At 56.9% G+C, this 20,192-nt stretch overlaps 2 protein-coding genes and 1 long non-coding RNA gene across 7 annotated transcripts; 2 read left to right on the plus strand and 1 right to left on the minus strand.

Annotated features, from left to right (window-relative positions):
- Positions 1–26: 26 nt before the first annotated feature.
- Positions 27–9,691, minus strand: Odad3 (outer dynein arm docking complex subunit 3). Of its 3 annotated transcripts, none has more exons than XM_005336168.5 (13): positions 8,998–9,681; positions 6,894–7,015; positions 6,734–6,811; positions 4,798–4,968; positions 4,575–4,676; positions 4,368–4,493; positions 4,073–4,195; positions 3,387–3,539; positions 2,023–2,183; positions 1,775–1,931; positions 1,064–1,219; positions 541–625; positions 27–378 (listed from the first exon to the last, which is right to left on the minus strand). In XM_005336168.5, the coding sequence occupies exons 1-13, from the start codon at positions 9,242–9,244 to the stop codon at positions 260–262; spliced, it is 1,800 nt and encodes a 599-aa protein (XP_005336225.1). In that variant the 5' UTR covers positions 9,245–9,681; the 3' UTR covers positions 27–259. The 3 variants fall into 3 exon arrangements, 2 of the variants coding, with proteins under 2 accessions (XP_005336225.1, XP_021589552.1); XR_013433142.1 differs by having other exon boundaries at positions 308–378; positions 769–1,219; positions 8,998–9,691; XM_021733877.3 differs by lacking the exon at positions 6,734–6,811.
- LOC144373508 (uncharacterized) lies at positions 1,098–8,725 on the plus strand. The gene is made up of 3 exons (XR_013433163.1): positions 1,098–1,239; positions 2,097–3,550; positions 8,517–8,725. It is a non-coding gene; the product is annotated as an uncharacterized LOC144373508 (long non-coding RNA).
- A 77-nt stretch (positions 9,692–9,768) lies between the features above and the next one.
- Positions 9,769–20,050, plus strand: Prkcsh (PRKCSH beta subunit of glucosidase II). 3 transcript variants are annotated; one of them, XM_005336170.5, is made up of 18 exons: positions 9,769–9,902; positions 10,232–10,383; positions 10,554–10,670; positions 11,371–11,466; positions 11,565–11,622; positions 12,527–12,644; positions 13,840–13,969; positions 15,874–15,958; positions 16,657–16,735; positions 17,379–17,465; positions 17,707–17,886; positions 17,954–18,050; positions 18,515–18,584; positions 18,759–18,848; positions 19,051–19,125; positions 19,201–19,300; positions 19,384–19,540; positions 19,728–20,050. In XM_005336170.5, the coding sequence occupies exons 2-17, from the start codon at positions 10,308–10,310 to the stop codon at positions 19,528–19,530; spliced, it is 1,605 nt and encodes a 534-aa protein (XP_005336227.2). In that variant the 5' UTR covers positions 9,769–9,902; positions 10,232–10,307; the 3' UTR covers positions 19,531–19,540; positions 19,728–20,050. The 3 variants fall into 3 exon arrangements, with proteins under 3 accessions (XP_005336227.2, XP_005336230.2, XP_040146359.2); XM_040290425.2 differs by having other exon boundaries at positions 9,841–9,906; XM_005336173.4 differs by having other exon boundaries at positions 9,839–10,383; positions 17,707–17,865.
- Positions 20,051–20,192: the final 142 nt, after the last annotated feature.

The following is a 20,192-nucleotide window of genomic DNA, read 5'->3' on the forward strand; positions in this document are numbered from 1 at the left end:
GTCAAGAAGAGGTGAATACCCAGGAGGCTGGTCGGTGACCTTTATTGCGCGATTCTGAGGCCAGCGCTGACCCGCCTCGGGAGATTTACTGTGGGAACATCTAGTCCGGCCCCCTCTCCTCCGGGCTGCCACTGGCCTGCTAAGCTCCCCGTCCGGGCCTCATCCAGCCCTTGAAGGGGCCCCATGGACCCGTGACTGGACCCAGAGGAGTCGGGGGCTCTGAAGGGGAATGGAGGCTCCAGATGGGCAAGATGCGAATCTAGGACCTCCGCGAGCGGCTGCGCTTCTTGCTGCGGGTTTCGATTAATTTCTGGGAGCGGATCTTGAGAGAAGCGCGGCTCACCACTACGCTGTCCTCTTCCTCACTCTCCTCTTCGTCTGCGAGGGCACGGGCGATGTGGCGATGCAGCTCCCCAAGCTCAAATCAGACATTCCTCCCCGGCCATCACCACCCTCCCCACCTCCACCTTGGACCAGAGCCCATGCTCAGACCACCTCTTGCCGCTCCAAACCCCACCCCCTTTTCCAGCCAGCACTGACCGAAGAACTTGTCCTTGGAACTGGCAAGGTGCAGGGGGATGCGAGTGTTGTACTGGGGCAGCTTTCCTTCTAAGGTGGCATAGAACTAAGTGGAGGGGGTAGAGAGGGAGGTGAGGGCGAGGCTGGGGCCCCAGGGAAGTTCCTCTCCCCTCCTCCATGCCGATTCCAGAGACCACTACCCACTCCTACTTAGTTTTCCTCCAGCCCCGCTGCGTCCTTCTTTCTCACCAGACACTCCGATGCCCAGCTGCACCCACTTGTCACTCAGGCCCACCGCGGGTCTTTGGGGTCCTGCCACTAAGTCTCTGGTTGTCCACCCTGAATCCCCCAGTCGCGCCCTCTGGCCTCGCGAGACCCACTGCAGCTCTCTTGGCTCCTCTCCCTTTTGTAAAAGGCTCACTCCACACGTTGTCCCTAAGACCCCTTTCCAGCTCCTGAGCTTCTCCAACTTGGCCTCCTAAAGGCTGCCCCGCCCCCTCAGCCCCAGGGTCTCCTGGGTCCTGCCCCGTAGCTTCAGGGGCACCTCGCGGTCGGCGATGTGACGCAGCATCTCCGGCACATCGTGGCTCTCGAGCTGTGCCTGCAGTTTCAGCAACTTTTCCTCCACGAGGCCCAGCAGGTTCTGCAGATAGTCCCCAGCGTTGGGATCTAATTCCTTTCCAGCAAATCGGCCGTTCTCCTGTGGCCAGCGAGAGCCAGGTCAGTTGCAAGAGGCTGGGCCTCTGGGGTCTGGGCCACCAAGCTGGGGTTTTCCCTCAGGGACTCGGCTGCAGAGGGGAGGAGCCACCCACTGGGCTGGTGCTTACTCCAGGCGTCCGGACTCCGAAATCAAAGGCCACGCCTTGAGGGCGGGCCTCTGAACTCCAGGGGCATAAAAAGGGAGCCGGGAGGCCTCTTGGTGAAGGGTAGGAACGCGAGGAAGGCAGTAGTGACCTTCTGAAAAAATGGACTTGTGCAACGACAGGGTGGGGCTTCTCCTGTCTCCGGCCGCTCCAGGACATGGGAGCGGAGTCGAGGCAGGTCAAGGATCTAAAATCCTAGGCCTCCTGGGGGTAGAGAGGGCTTTACCAGGGATATGGGGCGGGGACTCCGGTGAGTGGGGAGGGGCCTTCCTGTAGGCGGAGCTTTTGACATCCTGGGTTCCCTGGGCCTAGGCGGCGGTACCCCCAAGCTTGACTGAACCTCTAAAGTCCTAAGAGGCTGTGGGCGGGAGCCGTTCGAGGGCGGGGCCTACCACTTTGATGTGATTGAGCTTGCTCGCCAGGTGCTCAAGGTTTTCCTTAGTCGTCTGCATGGCCCTCAAGGTGCGCTCCAGCTGATCCTGTGCGTCAGCATGTCGCTGCCCCTCGGTCTTGAGGTTCTCCTGCATCTCAGTTTGCATCTTCTGCTGGCTGCAGGGAGGGGAGAAGTCACCACCGAGCACTGCCGACCCCGCCCTCCCTCCGGCCTCCCTCCGGCCTCCCTTGAGCACCCTGGCCTCACCTCACCATCATGGCCTCCCCAGAGTACTTGAGGTCTTCGAGCTCCCTCTGTAACCGCCGCTTCTCTTCCTTTAGCCTCGTCAGCGTCTGTTGGTTCTCACTCTTAAGAGCCTCCAACTGAGCGAAGGTGTCGCCCTGGGCCACAAACCGCCGCACCACGGACTGCGGACCACCCAGGCCCAGTCAGAGCCTAGGGAGGCACCGGCCTGCTCCGTCTCCTCTCCTTCCTCCCCTTCCTCCCCGCCACACGGGATAAGTGGTCTAGGCTGGTGGCTACGGCAAACTGATGTATGCGGGCAGTGGGGGTCGGACTCGGGGTTGCCTCAAGAGTGTACAAAATCCTGGACAAATCCTCTTTCTTGCGCCCCTGTCTACATTTGAGCTGGCCAAAATCGATATGGAGTGGGGGACAGAGCAGCCGTGAGCATGGCTGCTTTCCAAAATTAACGTGCCAGCAACTTCTGCAGGGAATCTCGTCCATTCTCACTAGTAACACCGGCTCTGGGGAGCCATCCGCTCACCGGACACACTTCTGAAAAGGGGTTTGCCTTGGTGCCCCAGATGATCCCATATTTGGGAATTCAGGGCCTCCTGGGGATCAACTCCTTGGGAGCAGCGGCAAGGTCACAGAGAACCCAAAGGGTACAGACTAGTGTTCCTCAGTGGAAACCCGGCACTTTAAGGGGACACAGGAGCCTTGAAATTTTTTCAAGTCAGGCGCTGTGGCACAAGCCTATAATCCCAGTGGTTTGGGAGGCTGAGGCAGAAGGATTGAGAGTTCAAAGCCAGCCTCAGGGAGCTGGGATTGTAACTCAGGGGTAAAGCCCTTGCCTCACATGTGTGAGGCCCTGGATTCGATAAAAATAAATAAATAAAAATAAAGATATTGTGTCCGTTTGCAACTAAAACAAAACATTAAAAGAAAAATCCAGCTTCAGCAACTTAGCAAGATCCTGTCTCTAAATAAAATATATTTTTAAAGGGTTGGGGATGTGGCTCAGTGATTAAGTGTCCCTGGGTTCAATTCCTGGTATTAAAAAAAGGAAGAATAAGAAGAAATTTTTCAAAGAGGACAACTGTAAAATGTGAGAGACAGGACACAGGGGGCAGGCCAAAGAAGTCAGCGCAGGAGTAAGACAGGAGGAGAGGAAGCATGTAGGCAGTCCTGTGGGTCTTGTGTAAAGCAGTTTCTCCGGTGGGGTGGGCCGGTAGCTGAGGGGAAAGGGGTGTCTCTCAAGAGGAGAGCAAGTGCGTGCGCAGAAGCCTAGGCCGGCGAGAGGGGAGGCGGAGTGTGACGGTCTCCCTCCCTCCCCGGGACGCGGCTGGGGTTCGTCTGGGGAGGGAGAGGGCCACCGCGGCACTCACGTGCGTTTCTGCCACGCCAGTGGCGTCCTTGACCTTGCCGAAAATCGTCTCCATTTGGTACATGTTCCAGCGCCGTCGCAGCTCCTCGTCCTTGGCGCGCAGGTGGTCCTGCAGGGTGTCGTCCGACTGCAGCAGTATGTGCTCCCGCTGAGTCTGCTCTTGGAGTGAGTCAAAGCCAGGGTCCGTTGGTGGACAGAGGTTTGGGGCCAAGGCTGGGAGGGGACAGGGTTCAAACTGGGGAATGGGGGCCGTGCAAAGACTTGGAGCCAGGTAAGAACACTTGGGCGGGGATCAGGACTCGTCAGGAGGTGGCTTCAGAGCCAGCACAAAGGGGAGTAGTCAAGAGGGGGGGGCTATCAGCAGGGTCAGTTTAGGTCAGGGAGGCCTGGTCAGCAGGGGGAAGGATGAGTGGAGACCAGGAGTAAGGGGAGGTTCTGGCAGTGCCAAAATGGGGCACTTAGGTGCGAGGGAAGGAGAGAGAGGAGGGCAGGAGGTGGATGTGGTGGCTGTGGGAGGAGCCCTCCCATCAAGTGGAGGTGGAGTCAGGGAGGGCGTGGGGGGGAGGGGGGTTAGAGTAGGAAAGGGTCCAGGGTGAGGGCTAATGGGGACATGACTGGGAAGGGACAAGGCCAGGTCGTGTTGGGTTTGGGCTGGTCACGAAGCCCTGCACCCCTGGGTGCGCCCACCTTGCGCTCCATGCGCTCGTTCTGCAGTTTCTTCTCCTCAGCACGCTTCTTGCAATCACTTATGAAGCGCTCTCGGCTCTTGCGTTCTCGAATCACGGTCTCCTCCAGATACTGCAGCTGGTTCTGGAGGGCGAGCAGAGGGGCAACTGGTACCCATGTCGGCTGGAGGCAGAGCGCACAGGCCCCGGTAGACACTGCCGGGACAGGTCGGCAGGGTGTGGTGGACAGACAAGAGCGGCTCGGGCGAGGCTGGGTTCAGATTCTGGGGAGGAGACCTTGACAGGTGGGCTGGCACCTTGGCAATGTCCCGTGCGTTGAGGGCCTCTTGATTCACCACGTGCAGTTCCTCCACCTCCTGTTTGGTTCTCACCACCTCAGCCTCCATGGAGTCCAGACGGTTGTCCAAGTTGAGGCTCTCCTCCTGGGCATGGGAGTGGGACAGGTCTGTGGCTGTGGTTCCGGGCAGACTGCCCTCCTCCCCCCAAGCAGGCCTAGTCCCTACCTGGAGATAGGCCTTGAGCTGCAGGTACACATTGGTAATGTGTTCTGCCTCTTCTGCCTTCATCCGGGCCTTCTCCAGGCGGTTCTCCAGGTTCCTCAAGGTCTAGTGGGCAGCAGGGCTGGCTGAGTCCCCTCCCTCCTCCATTCCTCCCCCAGCCCCAGCTCCCCAGGCCTCGCCTTGTGCCTCCTTATGCCTTGTGCCTCCTTATGCGAGGAGGTCCTACCTTGGCCTCCTCCGTGTTGCAGTTTTGTGCCTCGGTCATCTCTAGCTGGCGAAGGCTGTGCTGCAGCTGGAGCTCCTCCAGTCGCTTCTGCCTCAACACTACCTGGTGTCTCAGGGCATTTACCTGCTTCACCTTCTCGCTCAGCTGGTGGTCCAGGTGCTCCAGGGCCTGCTGCAGGAGGACAAGTGCGAGAGCAGGGGCCTGAGTCTTTTAGTTCCTCCCTTCTCCCACAGAGTGGCCTTGATCTCCCTTTTTAAAAAATTTTATTTATTGTTTAATTTTTTTGTAGGTGTAGATGGGCAGAATGCCTTTATTTTTTTTATTTATTTTTTTAATATTTATTTTTCAGTTTTTGGCGGACACAACATCTTTGTTTGTATGTGGTGCTGAGGATCGAACCTGGGCTGCATGCATGCCAGGAGAGCGTGCTACCGCTTGAGCCACATCCTCAGCCCCCAGAATGCCTTTATTTTATTTGTTAATTTTTATGTGGTGCTGAGGCTCGAACCCAGTGCCTCACACATGCTAGGCAAGCGCTCTACCACTGAGCCACAGCCCCTTCATCTCCCTTCTTATCAGGTCCCTGCAGATTTTCTTTGATGGACTCAGTCTCCAAATTTCCACCCACCTCCCTGGCCATTCAGTCTCTGGTCTCCGTGTCTTTTGTTTTCGGAGAGAGGTAGTCACAGACTCTCCTCCTGGTTCATACCCTCCCCACTGGTGATCTTACACAGTCTCAGGGGCTTAGAGGCCATCTCTACACTGAACACACCTAAACTAAGCCTCCCCTTATCCCACATGCAGACTCTCAAAATCATCCCTTCCAAAAGCACTGATTGTCTCACCAACAAGTCCTTCTGCCATTTTTCCCATCTGGGCTCATGGCAGCTCCATTCATACTCAAACCCCAAATCTTGCTGGGGGGTAGCTCAGTCATAAAATGTCTGCTTAACTGGGTTCAGTATCCAGCACCAAACACAGACAAAAAAAAAAAAAATTCCCAAACTTTGATGCCATCAAAGATTTTTCTCCCACATATATCTCATTTGTTAGCGAATTCTCTCTTTCTCTGTCAGGTTTCCCCAGAGGTATCTCTTTCCTTCAACCTCTACCACTTTGGTAGTAGTGCAGGCCAAAGCATCTTTCACCTGGATGACTTCTCTCTTGCCTCCCCTCCTGTCTGTTGAAGTCTATTTTCCACTTCAAAGAACCATGACATGGTTGAGGCCAGGATGGGTCTCCCTGCCTTGCCTCACTCTTCCCCAGCTATCCTGGTCTTCACCTGGTCTCCGCACTCGATGCTTCTTCTTACCTCAGGGACTTTGCACTTGTTGTTCCCTCTGCCAGGAGTTCTTTTCCCATATTTTTTCTAATGTTCCATTCCCAGCTCGTTTGGAAAGAGGTCTTTGCTGACTTCACTCCCAATCTGAAGTACCAGTATTTGCCCTTCTCTAGTAAATGACACTGATTTATTTATTTCTCTTATGGTTGCTGGAATTCCTTTGTTCTTACCTCTGTTGTTCTGTTTTTCCCCCCCTAAGTGATGAGGTCCCTAGATTTCTCAGGTTGGCCTCAAACTCCTAGGCTCAAGAGATCCTTCCACCCAGCCTCCCACATGGCTGGGACTATAGGCTGTACCACCATTCCCAAATTTTGGAGGAGGTTTTGTTTCGTTTTGGGTCTTGTTGGTCAGCTTCTCTACAAGAATATGAGCTTCTTGGAAGGGAGACTTGATCTGTTTTGTCACTGCATGGTCCCTGACACCTAACACCATGTCAAACACAGAGCCAGTGCGTAATAGAGATTTCTCCGAGGAGTAAATGATTGGCAGCCCGTGTAGGGAAAGGTCTGGAGAGGTGGAAAGTGGCAGCAGGAAGTCCCGTGAGAAGGGTACCCAGGATGGAGTCAAGGGAGCTGGTCAGTGGGTGAGGCAAACCTGGCCTGTCCTGTTCTTCAGGTATGGCTTCTCTGATTTCCATTCTTGAATTACTGCCTGGACCACTTTCTCATCTCCCTGCAAGGAGAGGAGCCCGTCACCCCTCACTCAGGCCACCTGCATGCCCCCAGCACCCAGCCATCCACCTCTTCACCCTCACCTGAAGCAGGTCCGTCAGTTGCAGCTGGAGAATCTTGGTCTCCTCTCGGAGCTGGCTGATGGTGTCCTGGTTCTTCTTGATGTTCCACTGGGAGCTCTCATAAAAGGCTTTCCGGTCACTCTCTGGGGGCAGGTGAGGTGGGCAGACACAAGCTCAGTGTCATTAGGTAGGCGGATGGGACTTCCCAGAGGGAAGATCTTCTTGCAATCAATCTTCAACTTAATATTACAATGATACTTGAAGATGGAGAGAAGATGGTTAACCGGCGCAGGGAAATAACTTCCAACATTTTCTTGTAGTGTAGGATAACTATGGCTGACAGCAAGTCAATTGTACATATCAAAATGGTACAGAGGATTTTGGGTGTTCTCCAAAGAAATGACAAATGTCTGTGAATATGCCAATTACCTTGATGGGTACACATTGTGCACATGCCTTGAAATGTCTTACCATCCCCTCAAAATACATGTTAAAGTAGTTTGTTTTCAGCCCTTATTTATGTGTTGGGTGCTGGACTCAGGTCTTTCCAGGTACTCAATATCACATGCCAGTAAGTACACATCATACCCATTTCACAGATGAGAAAACCGAGGCTCAGATTGGTTTAAATTGCTCAACATCACAAGCAATCTTGCTCCTGCATCCACACCTTCAACAGCTATTCAAGATTATCTCCTTCTCCTCTCTCTTTTTTTTTCTTTTCCAGAACTAGGGACTGAACCTAGGAGTGCTCTACTACTGAGCTACATCCCAGCACTTTTAAATAAATTTTGAGACAAGGTCTTGCTAAATTTCCCAGGCTGGCCTCAAACTTTTTTTTTTTTTTTTTTAAAGAGAGAGAGAGAGAGAGAGAGAGAATTTTTTAATATTTATTTTTTAGTTCTCGGCGGACACAACATCTTTGTTGGTATGTGGTACTGAGGATCGAACCCAGGCCGCATGCATGCCAGGCGAGCACGCTACCGCTTGAGCCACATCCCCAGCCCATGGCCTCAAAATTTTCATCTTCCTGCCTCAGCCTCCCAAGTACCTGGGTTATAGGTGTGGGCCACCGCCCCCCCAGAAATATTCTTAGTAAAACCAATAATGATTTACACACAAGGATTTCCCAAATATCTGCTCAATTGATGTTTTGGCTGAATAATTTGCTGTGGGAAGCTGCTGTGTGCCTTGTAGGATGTTAAACTGTATCCTGGCTTTGGCACAATATATGCCAAGAGCAGCTGCTCTCCAGCAGTGTAACAACCAAAAATGTCTCCAGACATTGTCAAATGGCCACGGGAAGGACAAGATTGCCCTATCCATGAGAACTATTAGTTCTCACTTTATAATACTTTATCATATACCAGGCACCTTTCTAATCACTTTATACATTCCAAGTAGCCACCTTGCTCTGTTACTATTTCCATTTTACAGATGGAAAAACAGCAAGTAGGTTCATGTTAAATGGCCTGAGGTCAAACAACTATTATGCAGAGTCAGGTTTGATCTCAAAAATTCTGGCTCTAGAATCTGTTTTGTTTGTTTGTTTTTTAACTACTACATGTATGATATGGAAGAACCGAAATTACAGTAAATATGAAATACAATCCAGTCAGTTCACTCTCTCATTGTTTCTGGCAGTGCCGAGGATTGAACTCAGGGATCACACATGCTAGGCAAGCACTATTACCACGGAGCTACCTACCCAACCCCTACCCCAGTCAGTTCTGAGCTCAGAAGTTTGAAAAGAGAGATGAGGAAAACCATGAATGAGTATGAGAGTTTCTTTTCGTTTTGTTTTTGTTTTGGGTACTGGAAATTGAATCCAAGGGCGCTTTATCACTAAGCTCCAGCTCCAGTCCTTTCTACTTTTTATTTTGAGACAGGGCCTCGTAAAGTTTCTGAGGCTGGCCTCAGACTTGGGATCCTCCTGCCTTAGCCTCCCAAGTCGCTGGGATTGGAAACTTGCTCCACCAAGCCCGACAGAAGCGTGAGTTTTTGCCTCCAGAAACTTGTTCTCCTAGATTCATACTAGTGAAACTCCTTTGTCACACCATGCCTAGTCAAACTGGGTGGTCACTGTTGACCCTCGATCCTTCTGGGTCCTCTGGAGCCATCTTACCTAATAGTTGAATCTTCCTTTGCAACTCAACCACCTGTGCGTGCACAGAAGTCTTCACCGCCCCGCGGAGGGATTCTGCCTTGGAACTGCGGGCGGGCCAGGCCTGTGCTCGCGTAGCGTGCTTGCCTCGGGGATGGCCATACTTGGCCTGAGCCTTACTGCTCTTGGCTTTGGAAGAGGGTGTAGAGACCTGGTCCTGAGCAGTCAGGGCGTTGAGAGAGGCCGCCCTGCACAGAGGAGACGTCATGACTGGGTTGGAGCCAAGGACTGCTAGGAGCTAGAGGAGCAATAGGAGTCCGCTGCTCCGGTTCGGGATCCGTCAGCTCTGGTTCCTCGGGCGCCTGGAATGCACTTTCCGACGGCTTGGCTGGCCCTCTCAGCATCTCGCGGTTGCTAGGTAACCTCCTCCCCCTCCTCCCTCCTAAGTTCCCATGGAGATCGCCTGCGTTCCACCCTACGACTCTCATTGGCTGATGACGCGCAGAAGGACGGTCTCCGAAGGGGACGAGGCCTAGCCGCGATGCAATCACGTGTTCATCGCATTTTTTTTTTTTTTTCCTTTTTCTTCTCCCGCTGGGGGTTCACCGGCATTTTTCAGGAACTTTCTGTTCCGGTTGCAGGAGCCGCCACTCCCAAGATGGAGGCACTCTGCGCCGCCATTAAGCGCGATGCTTCTGATCTATCGTCTCTTAAGACTTCACAGTCCTGCCCAAGATGGCCGCCTCAGTTCCGGCACCCGCATGTTAGCCACACCCAACATGGCTTCCCTGAGCTGTCGTTCTCCCTGGAGCATGGTGGGACCGGAAGTGATGCTTCCTAGACTTTTCCGCTTTCTTTTTACAGCAGGATCCCTGGCCGCTGGGCAAGGGGGGTGCGGGTGTTACTGACCTTTGCCTCGGCCTCATGTAGGTGATGAACTAGCGGGTGGGAAGGCAGTCTAATTTCGTACAAGGGGCAACTAAGGGGTGTTTGCGCAGTGGGTGGGGGAGACTGTTAGCCCTTTGGGCCTATTGGCGGGAATCGGATTGCCCCCTTGGCCTCGGCACAGGGAGCGGAGGTTTTCAGTTGCCCGCCCCTGATTTGAGCAAAGTGAGACTCTTCGACTGGCCAGGACTGGGGACTCGTCTGCTCCCTGCTCCCAAATCGGAGCTCGTATTGCCCGGAGGCGGTGGAGGAATCCAACGGGCTGGAAGTAGCCCTCTCCTGCTGACCAGTTGTCCCATTCTTGCCGCAGCGTGGGGACGCGGTACATCTCCCCGCAGCCTCCTTCCTCCCGCAGAACCAGCTTCCGGCCTTACAGCCCCTGCGGGATGTTGCTGCTGCTGCTTCTGCTGCCCCTCTGCCGGGCAGTGGAGGTCAAGAGGCCCCGGGGCGTCGCCCTTACCAGTGAGTTTGCTGGAGGTGGGGGTCGGGCGTGGGAGGAGCCTACCCGTGGCTCCTGGGGTGGGCCTTTGCAACATTTTACCTCACTTTACCTGTGACGCAGGCTCAGCCAGGGGGTGGGCGTGGCAGAGGTGGTTTTCTGTTGAGAAGGTTTCTCTCCTTCTGTCCTCTAGACCATCACTTCTATGATGAGTCCAAACCTTTCACCTGCCTGGACGGCTCGGCCACCATTCCTTTTGATCAGGTCAACGATGATTACTGCGACTGCAAGGATGGCTCAGACGAGCCTGGTGAGCTCCCTACATCCCCCCACCTCTCTTTCACCTCCCTTTCACCCATTTAGTGAGCACTGCTGAGTGCCAAGGCCCCATAAGATGATGGAGAGAAACCCAGTCCTGCCTTCCCATGGCTTCCAGGAAGCAGGCACGGAAACCTGGCCGATGTTGGGCTGGGGGCGTTGTTCAGTGGTAGTGTGTTTACCATACTAGAGATCTGTCCTGGGTTCCATCTCCAGCACTACATCCCGCCCCCCCAAAAAAAAGAAAACAGAAATCAGGTCCTGCTGTTTGGACCAGGGCAGTAGATGGTGCTGTGGAAGCCCAGAGAACCCTGCCCTTCCAGGACATTCTGGAGATCAGGAAAGGCTTCTCAGGGGAAGTGAGTGTTCAGGAGAATCCTGAAGGAGCTGCAGATGGAGAGCCTACATTCTACAACCCCCAGAGATGGGTCTCAGGGACAGTCTGGCTGGGGATGGGGCGAAGACAGAAGGGGAGCTGGCAGGGCCAGGTTTTGAAGGGCCTCAGAAGAGAGAGGCGGCAGGGAGCACTGGAGAGTGTTGTTTTAGGCCTCGAGTGTGCAGCTCTGGCCTTCCCTTGGTTGTTCCCACCTTTCCGGTGCTTTCTGTGTCCCGGGGGTCCAGGGCTGTGGGCGGGATGACAGTTAGGCACCTGGCTGGGTGAACTCAGCAGGCCCTCTCTGCTTTCTCCACAGGCACAGCTGCCTGTTCGAATGGCAGCTTCCACTGCACCAACACTGGCTACAAGGCCCTGTACATCCCCTCGAACCGGGTCAACGATGCAATATGTGGTGAGTGCAGAGGCCCTGGCATGGGGAAGGAGGCGGTGGTGGCTAGGGCGGGTGGAGGCACGGCCAGCTCTTGATCTTGGCCCCCACCTCTACTTCAGACTGCTGTGACGGGACAGATGAGTACAACAGTGGCATCATCTGTGAAAACACCTGCAAGTATGTGATGACAGTACCCTCCTCTTTGTCACCCCTCACCACCTTGCTGGGCCACACCCCTTGCTTGGGCTGGCTCCCTCCTCTTTTGCTCACTCTGTGCCAGGCAGGTGTTTTCTGAACCCTCCATCCCTGGCTCTCCCTGTAGCCCCAACGCAGGTGTGATTGTTTCCTTATCCAACAGATGAGGAGACTCAAGTGTAGGAAGGGAAAGGACTTCTCCAGGGTCACTGTTAGCAGGTAGCAGAGCTGGAACTTGACAGCTCCACTGGAACTCCTGCTCCATGTTTTTAATAGCCACGTGCTAGCGTGGGGCCTGAAATTTAAACGTGGGTGATGTGAGCACAGAACTGGGTCAATTATGAGGCAGCGGGGAGTAGGGAAGACTGTGGCATCTACCAGAACAGCCACTCTCAACTCTTGTCATTGGTGGGTGGGTGGAAAGGCTGGGTCAGGTATTTTTTTGTTTTTATGTTTATTTATTTATTTTTCATTGTGCTGGGTTAGTTTTGCAAAGAAGCTAAGACTCCCACACTTACATAAGTTCTCCTGACTTCAGGTCTTCTAAGTGGAGAGTGGCTTGAGCAAAGTTCAATTTCTGTCAGTTCCCTTTCAGTCTAGGAGTCTGTGATTTCTGTCCTTTCTTTCCTTTGTCTCTTGGGAATCACCTCCAAGCCCCCAGTCTTCAACACTCCCTAGTACCTCCCCTTGACCCCAAGATTGCTTACTGTCCCTCCTCTCAAGGACAAGGGATGAGGGGCACCAAAGTTGGGAGCCTGGGGTGGAGGAGCATTTGCTGGCGTGTGAGTGTGTGGGGTTGGCAGTTACATTCGGCCCTTCTGGAAGAGGGCAATGGGGTATGCTCTGTGTGCTCCCTGGTGGTGCCTATGTGTCCCCTCTACCCCAGAGAGAAGGGCCGCAAGGAGAGAGAGTCCCTGCAGCAGATGGCAGAGGTCACCCGTGAAGGGTTCCGCCTGAAGAAGATCCTTATTGAGGATTGGAAGAAGGCCCGGGAGGAGAAGCAGGTGAGGCACCCTTGGAGGCTGACTTGGGACATTCTGGGCCTTGAGGCCTAGAGGGGTGGGCTGGCAGTGCTCGTGGGGTTTGTACCTGCCCCTAAACAGGGTCCTGGGGCAAGTTGCCACCTGTCTGCCCCTTGCTCTGCTCAGGTGAACAGCCCTGAGCATTTAGTCTTTGGCAAAGTGAGGTAGTCAGCTCAGGGGTTAGCCAAGGCCAGACACTGGACTGAGGTGAGCTTCAAGGGTCTATGCTGTCTCTTAGGGACAGGAGGCCTCCTTTCTGCATCCTTGGTCTGTGGTGCCATTGTCTATAGAATGAGTTGATGATCGGGGACTTCCCAGTTTGGGGGCTGGGCCAAACAAGGTGAAATGGGTCAGCAGCACCTGCCAACCTGAAGCACTATTGATGGGTGACCTTGATGAGCTGTAGCTGGGGCAGAGTTGGGCAGGGAGGTAAGGATTCTGCCTGCCTCCAGGTGGGGATATCGGTGCTTTCCTGGCCTGTCCCCCAGTGTCTCCATCTTTTTCATGTATGTGTGTGGTGCTGGGGATGGAGCACAGGACCTCACACATTCCAGGCAAGCGCTCTACAACTCCTCAGCCCTTGTTGCTTCTTAAGACGTAGGAGTACAAGGCGTGTCAGGCACTGGACAGGAAGCTAGGGCCAGACCTGGACCGCCCAGGGGAGAGACAGTCAGTGAAGGGAAGTTTGGGAGCTTTGCAGCATAGAGGTGGGTCTTGCCATGCTCTCCCCGCTAGAGAAGAGGTCTCCATCTAAACCAAAAGCCCTAGGATAATTTGGACTTAGCCATGGAGAATGTTCCAGGGTAAAGGAACAGCACGTGTGGGGGTCTGAGTGCTGTCAGGGGGCTGGAGCTGTGAGTTTTAAGATGAGGGCAGGGCAGAGAGGGCTGGAGAGCAGGCAGGGCCTTGTGGGCTCCATCAGGGTGTTTGGGCCCCTCTCCAGAGGCAGGGGGAGACCCTGGTGTCTGAAAGGTCTCTTTTTCCAGGAAACCAGGAAGTAGGAGATATGGGGGTGGGGAGAAGCAGGTGGATTCTGGATGTCCCTTAAAGGCACACTGGCATTGTCCTTCCCAGCCCTGAGGCCACGGCCTTCTCTAGTGGATTAGAGGCAGGGAGGTTGCTTTAAGAAGCGGGCAGACCTGAAGGAGAGCTGGCCTTTTTGCCTTCTGCCTCCCAGAAAAAGCTCATTGAGCTACAGGCTGGAAAGAAGTCTCTGGAAGACCAGGTGGAGTTGCTTCGGGCAGTGAAGGAGGAGGCTGAGAAGCCAGAGAAGGAGGCCAAAGAAGAGCACCGGAGGCAGTGGGAAGGTATGTCCAGGCTGGCCAGGGCTCGTCTGCTCTTGTCAGGAGGAGGGCCTGGGCTAGGAGGCTCACTCCTGCTGTCCCTTGGCTGACCTCTGATGGTGGCAGCTCATTTCTTTGTGTGCCTCGTTGTCCTTGTGTTTTGGTCATCGTGTGGAAGTCATTTTCAGGAATAGTTTTCAGCCTAGGTACTTCGTGCTTTTCTTTCTGTCTGATGCTTGGAACGCTGCCATTCAGAGACCCCTGAATCCAAGTTCAGGATTGGAGTTGTGCTCTCAGGCAGCGTGTGCACTGAGATATGTGCACCTATTAGATTATGTCTCCCCATCCCCTTTGTGTGTGTGTGTGTGTGTGTGTGTTTTAATTTTTTAGTTGTAGCTGGACACCTTTTTTTATTTTTACGTGGTGCTGAGGATCGAACCCAGGGCGCGCACATGCTAGATGAGTGCTCTACTGCTGAGCCCCAGCCCCAGTCCTTGTGTGTGTGTTTTCAGTGCTGGGTATTGAGCCCAAGGCCCCCAAGTGCTGGGCAAGCACTCTACCCCTGGGCCACAGCTCAGCCCTTGCGGAGTTTTCTGATCTAGCTTATGACTGACAGGTAGCCTTGCTGAATCCGTGGTGCCCCTGTTAGTCTCCTGACCTTGGACTTTGATTCTAGTCCCCTTTGCTCCCCAGGTCTCATCAAAACAGACATCTGAATTTGCCAGGTCTTACAAAGTCCCTTTGGCAAAAATGACTTCTGTGTTCTGTATCTTCTTGCCCCTGCCATCCCTGTGGCCTTGGTTGGCGATTGTTGAAGCACTTCTCGCTGTTGGGTCGTGCTGCTGTGACTGGAGGTGCAAAGCCGTGGTCCAGGGTCTCAGTGTCAGTCCTCGACACCCCATGGAAGCGGGCTAGGAGGGGAGGGGGAGGCAACCCACTCTGTGCTAGCTGAGCGGCCGAGCCTTGCTGGTGGGCATTGGAGACGTGGTCCTGGCTGCTCATACTGGTAGCCGGGGTGTGGGTGGCCCTAGGAACCAGGGCAGTCCCTCTCTAAGGCCCTGCTGTGGGTCTCCGAGTCTCTGGGCCTCTGCTGCCCTCTTTCTTCCCTCCCTCTGCTGACAGGCTCTTTTCCATCTCTCCTAACCCATAGCTCATCCAGCCAGCCTGTCGGGCACCTGTGAGTGCCAGGCTCGCCCCAGATGCTAGAAACAGCACTGAACCGCCCGCCCGGGCTGCGTGAGCGCCTGCCCTCGGGGGAGCGAGCCAGGCAGGGAGCAGGGCACGGGCTTCGTGGGGGGTGTCAGGTCTGTTTCCTGAGAGCAGCAAGACGGCCACGTGGCTCGAGGGGGGAAGTGAGGTGAAGGGCAGGGTGCTGAGGGGCAGGCTGGCCGCGTCACTCTGGGGTGGACTTGGGCCTTTGCTCCAGGTGAAGTGGGAACCGCTGAGCACAAAGGGACAAACCCTGGTTCCCAAGTCCCTCCCCGGAGAGGGGTGGGAGTGAGGGTAGGTACCAGGAAACCAAAACTTGGAGATGATTGGTCCTGGCAGGTGAGGAGCTGGGGCCAGATGGGACTGGGTGGGGAGCAGCCGGTGGATTCTGGATGTCACTTGAAGGCACTGTGGGGTTGTCCGCCCCCTCGCATGTAGGATCCCAGAGGCGCAAGCCCAGGCCCTGGCGTCCATCCCTCCCGCTGCCCACTTCTCTTCTCCCCATCATGTCCCTCCCCACATGCCCAGGCTTCACCTGTCCACTTCATTTCTTACCTGTCCTTTCCCTCCAGAGGACACGACCTTTCTTTCTCTTGTCCACAGCTGTGTCCTTAGAACGCTGGACACACAGGGGGTGCTCAGTGGCAGACAAGGGCCAGTTTGGGGCAGTGGGAGTGAGTGGGCGGGGCACAGGGTGACGAGAGCCGGCCCCTCCACAGAGCAGCAGGCGGCGTCCAGGGCCCAGCGGGAGCAGGAGCTGGCAGCCAACACCTTCCAGGAGCTGGATGACGACATGGACGGGGTGTGAGTGTGGCCCTGCCGCCTGCCCAGCTGGGGTCCCCTCGCCCATCTGCCTTTGGAAGCGGCCAGAGCCTGTGCTGGGTTCACCTCTGGGGGTCTGGGCCGGAGAACATCCTGTGGGGAGGGATGACTTTCCCAGGGCCAGTTAGTCCCGGGCACAAGTGGCGAAAGCCAGACCCGTGTGAATTCTGTGCCTTTGAACGTGCTGAGTGACCCAGCAGATGGTGAAGGCTGGGCTTTGGGAACCAAGGGGAGCTCAGAGCCCGGGAGGGAGAGGCAGGGCTGCTGGGGGGCTGCTGGTCATAGGAGTGCAGGGGTGGCGTCCAGGCCAGCGTGGGTACTGGGCCTGGCTGGGTGGAGGTGCTGGGCAGCGGGCAGTTTTGATAAAACATTGAGTTGTGAGGGCAGAAGAAGGGAGAAGCTGGTAAGGGTCAGAAAAAGGATCCTGTGGGTGTCCCCATGTCTCCAGCCCCGTCCTGCCTCCATCTCTGCTTTGAGCCCTGGGTGGGGGAAGGGGCGCTGGGCTTGCTCCTTCTGGCCTGGGGCCCACTCCAGCCCTTGCCTCTCTCAGCCTCCTGCCCCCCCACTGGAGGTCCTTAGCGAAGCTCTGGGAACAGCACGGCAGGCAGGAGCGGGCAGGCCCACTGGGCAGCTGGCTAAGCCCCAGGGAACCTCACCGCTCCCTATCTTTGTCCCCATAGGGTCTCGGTGGCTGAGCTGCAGACCCATCCAGAGCTGGACACGGATGGAGATGGGGTGCTGTCTGAAGGCGAGGCCCAGGTACTCAACCTGCCCACAGACCTGGTGACATCAGGACAAAGGAGTGGGCAGGCCAACGGGCAGCTCTGGTGGAAAGCTCCCTGTTGACCCCGGCCAGGGCTGTTGGGGCACCCAACAATAGCTGGTGGTGGCTGCCCAGGGTCACCTCTCCCCATCTGGTGGGGTCCAAGAAAGAGCCAGGGCAGGGGAGAGCCGGCTTCCCACTTCTGTCCCCACCCCGGGCATCCTGCTGGCTGGATGCTCGGCTTGCCCTGTCCACCCCAGCCTTTGGCCATCTTCCCCTCTACTCTCCAGCCTGGCCGCTGCTCCTTGTCCCTCTCTCTGTTCCTGCCCACGCCTGGGTCCTTCCCTGTCACCCCTTGGCTTGGCCTCAGAGGCCTGGCACGTGGTGCTCAAGCTGTCTCTGGGCTTTCTGCTCCTTCTGGCTCCTCTGACCTTCTCCGGGGTCCCCAGGCCCAGCCCTGCCTTGCTCCTCAACAGGCCTGTGCTGCCCCCTTCCGGCCACAGCACCTTCCTTGCTGAGACTGGTCCCCAGGCCTCAGGGCCCCACAAGCCGGTGCCTGGCACCACTGTCTGAAGCCCCAGTGCCGGGTGCTTGGGAATGGGCAGTGGAAGCCCAGTCCTGACCCCGCTTGCCACACAGGCCCTCCTTGGTGGGGATGCACACACGGACGCCAGCTCCTTCTATGACCGTGTATGGGCCGCCATCAGAGACAAGTATCGGTCTGAGGTCAGTATGGGAGCGGGAAGGGAGGCCGTCCTGCCCCTGCCCTGCCCCCACTGCCTCACAAAGGCATGGCCTCCAGTCCTGGCCCCCAGCCACCCTGGCCAGCTGGACAGTCCGCGTGTCTTCTAGAGGCGCCCCCCCCCCGTCATCTGTCCCGCCCTTCCTCTAGAAGGGTGGGGCACTGGCCATGATGGTGTGAGCAGGTGCCCGTGTCCTCAGCACCCGCCTTCTGCCTCCCTGCCAGGTGCTGCCCACGGAGCTGCCAGAAACTTCATCCCCTGACGTGTCGCAGCCCAAGGAGGAACAGCAGCCATCAGTGCACTTGCTGCCCACAGAGGAGGAGGAGGAGGAGGAGGAGGAGGAGGAGACGGAGGAGGAAGAGGAGGAGGAGGAGGAAGAGGAGGTGCAGGGGGAGCAGCCCAAGGTGTGTGTGGGGGCGCAGGGGGCAGAGGGGGTGGGGCCAGGCTGCCGCTGACGCTGCGCTTCCCCAGGAGGCCCCACCCCCACTCGAGACCCCGCAGCCGGCCAGCCCCACCGAGGAGGACAAGATGCCACCCTATGATGAGCAGACGCAGGCCTTCATCGACGGTGAGGCCCCGACCTGGGCCCTGTGGCCACCTCCAGCAGCCTGGCCCTGCCCCTTGGGAGTGGAGCCGGAGCTGAGCCCCACTATCCTCCTTTCCCTGCAAGGGCTGAGGCCCAGGCTGTGCCTGTCACCTGCCCTAGGATGGGATACCTCCCAGTAAGCCCCGCACACTGAGGCCTGCAAAGGCTCCCGCCGGCCCCAGGGCTCTGCCTGCCTCCCCAGGGCTGCAGCTTGTTTGTGCCACCCCTGCAGCCGCCAGCAGCGGGTGCACGGGAGCCCGGCAGGTCCCTCAGGAGCCAGGCGTCTTAGCAGCAGGAGAGGCCTTCCCTAGGCCGCCTGGGTCCACTCTGTTCCACCCTTGACCAAGTTAGACCCAGGCAGCAGGGGGATGCGGGCTCGTCTGTGGCACCCCATTTTCCGTCTTCCTGGGTGGAGGTCACCACTCTGACCTCTGCTCCCTCCCCAGCTGCCCAGGAGGCCCGCAACAAGTTCGAGGAGGCTGAGCGGTCCTTGAAGGACATGGAGGAGTCCATCAGGTAGCCAGGCCTATGTCCAGGGGACGCAGAGCCACACCACCTGGCTCCCTAGAGGAGGCAGATCCCGGAGCCATGAGGCAGCTGGGCACTGGCGGGCCTGGCTTCTGCCAGTGGGGGGGCCTCCCATGTTGGTCCCTGTGTCCTTGGCTGCCCTTCACATGCCTCCTCTTCCAGGAACCTGGAGCAGGAGATTTCCTTTGACTTTGGCCCCCACGGGGAGTTTGCCTACCTTTACAGCCAGTGCTACGAGCTGACCACCAACGAGTGAGTCCTGGGCCCATCCTGGGCCCATCGGCCAGTGCAGGGGGCGGTGGCTGAGTGCAGGGGCGAGCGAGCCGGTGGCAGGGATGGGCTGCCCTCCTCATCGATGGGGACAGAGGCCAGGCTCAGTGTGATTTGAGGCTGTGAGCCCCTTGTGTGCAGGGGTTCCCATGACCCCTGACCCTTCAGCCCTGTCCCTCCACAGGTACATCTACCGGCTCTGCCCCTTCAAACTCGTCTCACAGAAACCCAAACTCGGTGGCTCCCCCACCAACCTTGGGTGAGTGTCCTAGGCCAGGGCCTCCTCCCTCCCTCCTCCCCAGCTGCAGACCCTCAGCACCTTGCTCTCCCACAGCACCTGGGGCTCGTGGGCAGGTCCAGACCACGACAGATTCAGCGCCATGAAGTACGAACAGGGCACGGGCTGCTGGCAGGGCCCCAACCGCTCCACCACCGTGAGTGCCCGACGCAGGGGGCTGTGGGTGGGAACCCACGCCTGGCCGCGCCCGCCCGAGCCTCCCACCTGCCTTTTTCCCAGGTGCGCCTGCTGTGCGGGAAGGAGACCGTGGTGACCAGCACCACAGAGCCCAGTCGCTGTGAGTACCTCATGGAGCTGATGACACCTGCAGCCTGCCCGGAGCCACCCCCAGAGCCACCTGCCGAGGGAGACCACGACGAGCTCTAGCTGGGCAGAGGTGGGCAGGGAGATGGGGTCTCTGCCCGCCTGAGTGTGGGGACATTGCGCTCTCCTGTCTCCATCTTCTTTGTTTCTGTTCTGCGGTGCTGGGCGGAACCCAGGGCCTCGCATTTGCTGGGCAGCTGCTCCCCCCAGCTGCACCCCAGCCCCTCCCTCATTCTAATTTGTTCTTTCTCCCACTCTAGAATGTCAAGGCAAGAAACCAGCCCCCAGCAGTGCCGCCCACCTGCCCTTCGCTCTGTGGACCAAGGCCTGCCCCCTCGGGTCCCTCCCCCTCCCGTGGGGCAGGAACCTGATGGGCTCCCCCTGCTCCAGGGCCCAGGTGGGGCAGAGCCAACTCCCGGCCCGAGTGGCCTCCAAAGACGGGGTAAAGGAACTGGCCCTCATTGTCCCCCACCCTGGTGGTGTGCCCCTCCATCCCATCCTGCCCCCCCCTTTCTCCCCTGGTGGGGACAGTGAGTGACTTGACCTGTGTGACCTTGAAACAATAAATGTGACTTCTCTCCAAGCCTGGTGATGTCTGCTTGCTCTACCAGGGTGGGAATGGGGTGGGGTGAGGGAAGGGGACGCAGCCATCTTAGGTAATGCCTGGCCTCCCTCCTCATTAGGGGACACTGCAGCCCAAGAGATCCATGAAGATGGCCTACAGG

The sequence above is a fragment of the Ictidomys tridecemlineatus genome, chromosome 2 (assembly GCF_052094955.1).
Source record: "Ictidomys tridecemlineatus isolate mIctTri1 chromosome 2, mIctTri1.hap1, whole genome shotgun sequence".
NCBI lineage: Eukaryota > Metazoa > Chordata > Mammalia > Rodentia > Sciuridae > Ictidomys > Ictidomys tridecemlineatus.